This window comes from Ipomoea triloba, chromosome 4 (assembly GCF_003576645.1).
Source record: "Ipomoea triloba cultivar NCNSP0323 chromosome 4, ASM357664v1".
NCBI lineage: Eukaryota > Viridiplantae > Streptophyta > Magnoliopsida > Solanales > Convolvulaceae > Ipomoea > Ipomoea triloba.
In genome coordinates, this window is record NC_044919.1 from 23,737,403 (window position 1) to 23,747,259 (window position 9,857).

Sequence of the window (9,857 nt, forward strand, 5' to 3'; positions counted from 1 at the left end):
CCGTTGACTAAGAATGAGGTCATTGTCGTTGTGTAGGGTCTCGATGCCGAAAAAGAATGCCGGTTTGCCTAGATCCCTAACCTTGAAAGTTGAGGAGAGCCGCTAGAGAAGTGTGTCTATTAAGGTGGAGTCATTGCCCATCATTATAATGTCGTCCGCAAAAACACGTGAGATGCCAGCTGTGTAGTGAAACAATGATACATTTGTCTTGGACGCGGAGAAACCCGCGAAGACTAAGTAGTCATGCAACCGTTTAAACCAAGCCACCGGTGTTTGTTTGAGCCCGTAAAGAGACCGCTATAGATGACATACATGATCCGGATGTTTGGGATCCTCGTACCCCGGAGGCTACTTCATGTAGAGTGTTTCTGCCAAGTGACCATTGAGAAAATCATTATGCACGCCAAGCTAACAGAGGGTCCACCCGTTGACACCGTAAGAGAGAGAAGTATACGCACCGTGGTCGGTTTGACCACAGGACTAAAGGTGTCGAAGAAATCCTCATCGGCGACCTGGTTAAACCCTTTGGCAACTGGGCAAGCTTTGTAGCGTTCAACTGTACCATCTGCGTTGCGTTTGGTGCGAAAAACCCATTTGCACCCAATAATATTCATACGCGGGTCCGCCGGTACTAGTCGCCAGGTGGAATTGTGGAGCAGGGCATTGAACTCTTGATCCATGGCGTCACACCATTGTGGGTGGCCTACAGCTTGGGGATAACACGTCGAATCTGCAGTGGCATTAAGAGCATAAAACCGCTCGCCCGTTCCTCGAGTCATGTGCCATAGCCGCATGATATGTCCCCGTTTAGGAAATTGAGAGTGAATCGAGTTAGTCTCAGTAGGGGCAGTAGCTGTTGGACCTTCTAGCGCCAAGGGAGTAGATACCTGGGTTATGGGCTCGGCCTCTTGTAGAGGTGGGGGCTAAACAGATGTTGCCACAACTCCTGATCCCCAAGGTGGAGTGGAATCTAGGTGCTGCTGTTTGTCCTGAATAGGTGTTACTGAAAAAGGAAAAACAGATTCATCAAAACTAACATGGCGACAGATAAAGGTTTTTCCAGTGGTTAGGTCCATGCAACAATAACCCCTAAATGACGTGGGGTAACCTAGGAAGACACAGGGCGCCAATCGATACTCTATCTTGTGCCGGTTGTATGGCCTTAGATATGGATAGCACCGACACCCGAATACTCGAAGAAAACTGTATGGCGGCGGGGATTTATATAGGCAATAGTACGGGCTTTCAAACTGTAGGGCAGAAGTGGGGAGGTAATTTATTAGACAGGTAGTTATTTCAAACGCATAGTCCCAGTATTTTTGGGGAACTGAGCCTTTAGCGAGAATAGTTAGGCTGGTTTCAACAACATGTCGATTCCGGCGTTCAACTCGCACATTTTGCTCATGCTTGTAGGCACAAGATTGCCTGTGGATAATCCCGAGTGATTCAAATGTCTTATGTAAACAACGGTATTCACCCCTTAAGTCAGACTGTATAGACTTGATAGAACGCGAAAATCGACGTTCTACCATCATATGAGACATGTCAAATATTTTATAGATGTCTGATTTTAACCGTAAGGGATAAAACCAGCAAAAAAGGGAGTAGTCATATACAAATAATACAAAATAGCAAAAATCCGAACTAGAAATAACAGGCGTCGGGCCCCAAATATCCGTATACAATAAGTCTAAAACATTCGAACTGGAAGTAATAACCCTATCTAACGGAAACCGACTAGATTTGCCTAATTGACAGGCAGAGCACATTGTCAACGAACTGGATTTATTTGTGGTAACTGGACAACTCTGATACCAGATGAGATTTCAACACAGTGAATTAGATTATTCAGTTACTATACATATCCTATATCACTAAGGATACCTCAAGACTCTCCTATACAATAGGGAAGCCTAAGTCAAATCAATACACACCATACAACAGACTAACCATATAATACAAATAATAATAATAATGTTACTACTAATATTACTCACATATATAGAGTAACAGCACACATAAAATTAATAAAGCTATTGCATTGGATGTAAATGGTCCCCATGTGCTTAAAGATATTGAATTTAAAGACAAAATGGACCCCATTACAAACAATATTCAAACAACATAAATGCAGACACAATTTTCTAGTCAATGGTGGTCCCCATTCCATTAAAGCTACTGCAATTCAACAACCTAAAAGCTACTGCAACAGACGCATTTTCCAGTATAACTCACATTATTTCCCTAGTAATACACGCAAATACCTTAAAGCTACTGCAATTCAAACTACTGCCACACATCCCCTAGTAATTTCACCTTTATCCCTCTACCCATTACCCAATATGTCACCACAATAACAAAAAAGGTTACTATGCATACAAAACTGTTACAAATTTGTACAAACAAACACAAAAAGAATCTCAACTTACTAGTTGCAGGTGTGCCTATCGACGCACTTGAACCAGAAGCTTGCATTTCCCTGTGAACCCGCACTTCAACACACACTAGAACACGAACTACAACCCGGACCTTTCGAACTGGAAAATGCTACCACTTTACACAAGTTTCGCCGGTTGTTTCGCCTTACGAATCCTCGACGATTTACACTTTAGGTTAAACAAATTGGGGATTTTTCCCCTTATCTGTAAACAGACCACGCGGGCAGTCTGGGCTGCTAGTTATCATGCAAAATTACTTGAATACCCTCCAATTACACAGACTACTAACGGTTGACCAAACGGAGGACCAAAATAGTTAAAGTTTTCATAGTCAAGGACTAAATTGGGCACAAAAATTTATCGATGACCAAATTGGTAATTTCGCGATAGGCGAGAGACCATTTCGGTAATAAACTCTTTGCTAAACTTGATAGTGGATGACCAATTTATAAATTTTGCTATAGTCGAGGGACCATTTTGGGTATTAACTCTTTTCTAATATTTTTTTCCCAAATCTCTTTCTTTATTTTTTCTCAACCCTCATTCTTCTTCCACTTTTTCGCAGCCCCTATTCTTCATCTTGTTTTTCCCAGGCCCCATTCTCACTACTACAAAAAGTAACATTTAATTTCGATCACATAACGTCATTTTTTACCAAAATCGATGTCAAAACAATAAATTATTTTATAATTTTTAAAGAACATTTTTAACGTTAGTTTTTTTTTAAAATAATACTCGACATCATAAACTAAGTATTTGATGCATTTAAGTGGTGATGGTAAAAAGAGGGTGAAAATATCGTTCCGCTGAGGATTAAGGCTATGTCACGTACTTATATGAATTGCTAAATCCTAGGCACTAATGTTTTGGAATTTAGAAGGATCCAAGCAAATTATGATTGAGAATGGAAAGTAAACTAATATTTTTGGGTTTTTAATATAAAGGAATGCAAATTAAGTATAGATTAACTATATGATAAAAGAATGGGCCCAAATTAGGGATATTGCTTTCTTGATGCAGTAACAATCTCAGAATTAGGGGAAAAACAATTCACCAAGGGATATATGGCAATGCACAAAAAAAATTCAAGTTTAAGCTACGATAGTAATCAATAAACAAGAATTGGAGTAGGATTGCCCCACTTTCGTGATGTATCAATCCTAACCTTGAAACACAAAAGCATTATAAGCCCCAATTCACCCCTATTTTCATAGAAGGAAAATTGGGTTTGAAATTGGTTAGACTTGAGTCTTTCATCCAACTTTCATTGAGATAAAAGCCTCTCCAAAACAAGCTAACAATTGCTACACATCAATCACTAACAAGAGGAATTAACAATCCAATTCAAACATTAAACTCTATGTAGATAATTTATCCCCTTTATGCAATAATCAAATACCTAGCATCAAGAATAGCAACAGAACCCTAATCCAAACCCAAAAGCTAACTACTCACACATTATAGATATAATAAATAAAGCAAGGGTAAAGTAAATCTCCATCAACATTGCAAGAAGTCTGAAAATAAAAGGAATAAAGAGTAAAGGAAACTTCTCTATTGAAGAAGAAGAAATCTTGGTATAAATACACTCCAATCCGCAATTAAAAGCTTGAAAGTAAGTAATCCAATGTAAAACTTTGCTAATCTATGCTAGGGAAATCTGAAGAGAAGAGAAAAAATATACTAAAGTTTGCTAGGGTTCGGAATCCCCCAAAAGTGTAGAAAATCGTGCCTTAAATAGAAGACAGACAAACCTCACGGCCTCCCTCACGACCGTGTACTGGGTCGTGAGGGGGTCGCGATCGGGTGGCGATTCTAGTGGCCTCATGGCCACTCACACAACCGTGTGGCTCCTTCTTTGTTTGTTTCTTGCCCAGTTCGTGCTCCGTTGTTCCTATCTTCCTTGAGTGGGTTCCTTAGCTTCCAAAATTTATCAAATAAGCTCCAAAATACTTCCTTTGCTACTCATTGTGGACAATTACACCTTTGAACAACATAACACACAAACGAGTCTCAATTCCCACTAAAGTAAAGACATTTTGTATTGAAATAAGGAGTAAATAATGGTTCAAAATCAGAGATATCAGTATTGAAAAAAAATGAATACAATATATGACGTCGATTTTTATCAAACTAACGTTGTATATTGTAACTATTTTTTAATTTTAATTTTTAGTATACGACGTTGATTTTCAATAAAACCGACGTCATATGCTGATGAATTTCTTTTTAAATACGATGTCAATTATTTACCAAACTGACATTGTATAGCTAAATTATTATTTTTTAATAACTATACGACGTTGACTTTTTATAAAAACTGACATTGTATAGTATTAATTTTTAAAAAAATATATTAAAAACCTACGATGTCGACTTTCTATAAAAGCCGATGTCGTAGGTATACGAAATTTTTTAAAAAATACTAGATATGATGTCAATTATTTACCAAACCGACGTTGTATAGCTAACTTAATTCTTTTTTAAAAACTATACGACGTTGACTTTTTATAAATGCCGACGTCGTATAGTATTAATTAAAAAAATTATTAAAAACCATGAGGATTATGGTCAACTTTGTTAACAAGGCACAATCGCTCTTTATTGTATTGGTCATGATAGTGCAATCCTCTTAGAGATTAAGGAAAAGAGTGGACGTAGGCTGACTTTAGCCGAACCACTTCAAAAATCTCTCTCTCACCTATCTCTTTACATATTACAGTTTACTTTCAATTCATAACCTACCAAACCTAAAGTTTTAAAGAGAAAAATGTGTGCAAACAAATTTTAAAAAGGGATAACAATTATTTTCCGTTGCATTACTTTGAAAATGTTTTAAAAAATTATTCAAGTTTATTCACTCCTCTCTAGACTTAACCCCTACTAATAGGGTATGTATATATATATATATATATATATATATATATATATATATATATATATATATATATATATATGATCAAATACAAATGCTTCTACAGGTAAAAAATACGCACAATTTCTAACAGTAGATATATTCCAAATCAACAGCCCAAATTGAATATTAATTAAAAACCATGCGGTGTCATAATTGTAATTTTGAGTAAGTAAGTCAGATTGTCTTTTATATCTGAGTGCACATTTTTCTTCTTCGAGTGCACATTTTTTTTTCAAGTACATATTTATCTTCTTCGAGTGCATCTGTTTTGTTTCAATACTTAGTTTTTCCTTTGAGTGCACATCTTTGTGCCTTTGAGTGCAAAAAATTAGCCTTCAAGTGCACATTTTGTAGCTTTCAAGTGCATGTTTTCCTTTCTAAGAGTGCACACTTAGGGCCTGTTTACCAACAGAAAATTGTTTTCTATTTTCTATTTTCTATTTTCTATTTTCATTCTCTGTTTTCAATTTTGAAAAATTGTTTACTAGTACTGGTTTTCGAAATTCATTTTCCACTTAGTTAATTATATACTTTATATATATACACACACAAAATTAAAATAAATAAAATGACTAGTAATTAATTAAGACTAAGTTATGTCATTACAAAATGTTATTACAAAACATTACAAATAAAATGGAGTACATCATCAATTATTATAATTTACCCATATTGCATTTGCAATGTCTTCACGCACTTGTAGCATTTGATGTTGTTGACTCATATCTAATTGTACGGTATCATTTCCAACTCCACTAGTGGTTCCACCATCATTTCCAACTCCACTAGTGCTTCCACCATCATCATCCAAAATCATATCTTGCATGCCGTACATGCTAGCTAATTGATCATCCATATCTTTCAATCGTATGAAATTGTGTAATGCACAACATGCAATAGGGATTTGGCTTTGTCTAACTAAATCTCGCTTTTAAAAGTCCAAAGCATCTCTCAATCACATTCCGCAATGATGAGTGTCGATAATTAAATAGAGCTTGCTTATTTTGTATTCGTCCTTGGCCACGAAACTCATTCAAGTGATAGGCCTCCCCGCGGTATGCTGCCAAAAAACCAGGTACATTTGGGTAACCAGCATCAACAACGTAGTAATGACCTATTAATTCAAGAAATTGACTATACTTAATGAAATACTATTAAATTGATTTAAATTAAATTTGAATACGCTAAGTTAATAAATAATTTAAATTAAGTTTAATCAAATGTTCTAACCTTCAAGTGGCAGGGGAAACCCAATTTCAGGCTTTGAAAGTGCATCTAAAAATATGCGAGAATCATTTGCACTTCCTTCCCAACCCGCATATACAAATGTAAACATCATGTCATGCGAGCAAACCGCCATGACATTTTGAGTCACCATTCCTCCTTTTCTACCTCGAAATGTAGTTTGCTTTGATGTAGGTACCCAAGCTGCCACAGTATCCATTGCATTATACAACTTATCCCTCCATTTCTTGTTAATGCTCTTCCTCGCGCTACCAACAAAATCCATCATCTCATCCAAACCCCTTTTCCCTTTTGAACTAGTATTACCTGTTGGAACTTCAGTTACTGATGGTTTTGCATCACGTAAGAACTCATCATCGGCAAGGCGTTCCTCATCAGAGTTAAGTGGCATTTGCATGGACGAGTTGGCAAGACCTCCAGTAGCAACAGATCGGGCAAATACCTCAGCCATTAGCTGGTAATGCTTGCAACTATTTCTCTTATAACTCTTGAATTTAGGATGTTTATGTTTCAATTAAACAATTAAACAAATCAATCAATGAAATTAAACAATTCAATGAAATAATTCAGCAGCACTATTACACTAATATAACTCAATTTTTGGGTTCATACCTTCTCAAATTTTTTCCATGTATCCTCACATGCATCCACAGTGTTTGTAAGTGAGTTGTATGTTACCCCCGTATGAGAAATCAACTCAGAAAATTGCACGTACATCAATTTCAGCCGGCTACACTTTCCTTTAAGTTTAGTCATCCCGTAACTGAGACCAACTAACACCATTATCTCCCAATCAATATCATTCCAGTCTGAAGGTTTTAGTGAAAGTAGTTCGGAGGAATTTTTTTTTTACTCTTTCATTTAAAATTGTCAAAAATTGTATAACGGCTGTATCAGGCCATTTTGCGTCTTCCTCATTTGTTTCTTCCAAGTTATTCATCTAAGTAAATATGCAATCATTAATATATTACAGCCCTAAGGAGCACATAAAATAGCTAAAAACCTGCCTCCTAATATATGTTTTAAACCAAGCAGCACATATTCCTACTGGCAGGGTAAAACTATGCAATCATATGCAAGCAACACATATGTTTTAAAATAACTATGCAATCATACAATTAGTCAATTAGTCTAAGCAATCATATTCCTACTGGCAGGGTAATACATCCCCTATTTAATATATTAAGTAGCAAGCTAAGCATGGTGATTAAGCATAATTGCAATCCATCCCACCACATTTTTCTACTTCAATCACCTCTTTCATCTAATAGAGTGACCACTTCTTTCACATCCAGTATCCCAAAACAATCCTGGTAAAAGTTTATTTTGTTCTTTTCAAATCCTGAATCTTTTTTGGCTCTCTTTTAACTTGGTAATAATAGATATTGTTCCTAACCTAAACCCCTTACTGTTATGATGTTTAGTTTTATATTAAATTTTTAAAGTTTTGTACCAAATTCTGTCTTATAATGACATATTGTTCTCCAAATCAGTACACTTGTGCACTAGGTCAATATGTCAAACAAAATACTTCCAGTTTATAATTTGGGCTTCTAATGTTTTATGATATCTCTGCTTATTTCAATCAAGTACAAAACGATTTGTTGGATTAAAATTTGTTGTACTTTAATAGGTGCACCTGGTTATATTACCTCTATATTTTTGAATGGAATGTCTTTTCTAGAAGGGTGGGAACAAAATTTTTTCATATCGAAGTGGATCATGGACCAATTGGTACGGATTGCTAAGTTAGTCACCTTTTCTGAAATCATCCCAAATAACTATCATGTGCATGCTTTAATTGGCTTGTAAACTACTTTTATCCAAAACAATACCCTCTTCCTCTTTATTTTTATCCCTACTTCTGTGATTGTGTAGGGGTTTTGCCACCTATTCCCAGATTAAAGTGAACAACATGGAATTAAGAGGGATTGCTAGTTCTATCTCCTCCAATCCCATGAACCAAAATACACCTTAGATCTATATTTTCACATATCTAAAGAGTTAGTGGATATAATTTTAGATGGTTCTTTGGAGGTTAGTTTGTGAAATTCAGTTGAGAGTAATATACTAATATGTGATAGTTGTCTATTTGTATACTTTTGCTGGTTCTAATTTTTAAATCTTTCTCAACTCGGTAATCAAGTTTGTGTCCAATTAAGCAACTCTTCTAGTAAAACGTTAATGCAAGCTCATGGTTGAAGTAGAAAAATGTGATTAAGGGTCCTCCACCCAACAGAACAGAGCATCCTAGAAGGGTATTTCACTCCACTGAACTTTATCCATAGCAAAAATAAAACATTCAAAAAACCCTCCCACATAGAACACAAAAAACCCTACAACACAGACACCATAAGAGAACCAATTAAGCAAAAAAAAAAAAAAAAAAAACACATACAAAAACAAACCTAAAGAGAACCAACCAGCACATTGTCCACACAATAGAAAATTTTAGCTCAGAAAATGTACAGTTAAAAATGCACATCATAAATACTCTTCAGATCTGCTATGTAAGGGCTAAAGAAATATCTACAATTACACATCATAAATAATTTTAAGATCTGTACTATAAGGACTCCAAAAATATACACTGAAATTGCACATCATAAACAAAATATACTGAAATGGGGTAGTCTTTGAGATCAAGAAGGCTTACCCTGGAGAGAGGTGATGGGCACGATCCAACAAATGACTTTGGGGACTCTGTCTTGGGAGTGAAGTGACCGCCGAGTATAGGGATGACCGGAGGAGGGCGGAGTTCCGTCGGAGGAGAGTCGCGTCTGTCTAGGCAGTTTATGAAGTCGTCTCTACTAGACGCTCTTAGACGAAGAAGAAGAAAGATCCCAGGTCGCCTCTGTCTCTCTAGTACAAGGAGTAGATGAAGAAGAAGAAAGAAACGCCTCTACCCTGCCTCTCTGGTACTGGTACACTAAGTAGAGGAAGAAAAAGAAAGAAAAGGTGAGAAGAAATCACGCTGCCAATAGGAATCGAATAAATGACCTCATCTACTTTTTACTGTTCACGCGAGTTTTCAAATCAGAAAACACATTTTTAGCTTGTTTCAGTTTTCCTATTAAATAGAGACACTTTTCCCAATTTTCAAAATGAGAACATGTATACGTAAACGTGTTTTTACTTTTTTATCTCTCAAATTTCTAAAATTTTCAGAAAATCAGGAAAATTTCCACTAAGTAAACATCCCCTTAATTTTCTTATAATTTTCCCTTTTAGTGTCTCCCCCCCCCCCCCCCCCCCCC

The 9,857-nt window shown here is 36.2% G+C and overlaps 1 protein-coding gene across 1 annotated transcript; it reads right to left on the reverse strand.

Annotated features, from left to right (window-relative positions):
• Window positions 1-6,269: 6,269 nt before the first annotated feature.
• Window positions 6,270-8,983, reverse strand: LOC116016021. Its single transcript, XM_031256188.1, has 3 exons — window positions 7,213-8,983; window positions 6,586-7,087; window positions 6,270-6,469 (listed from the first exon to the last, which is right to left on the reverse strand). Exons 1-3 carry the CDS (start codon window positions 7,381-7,383, stop codon window positions 6,270-6,272), a joined length of 873 nt encoding a protein of 290 aa, XP_031112048.1. The 5' UTR covers window positions 7,384-8,983.
• Window positions 8,984-9,857: the final 874 nt, after the last annotated feature.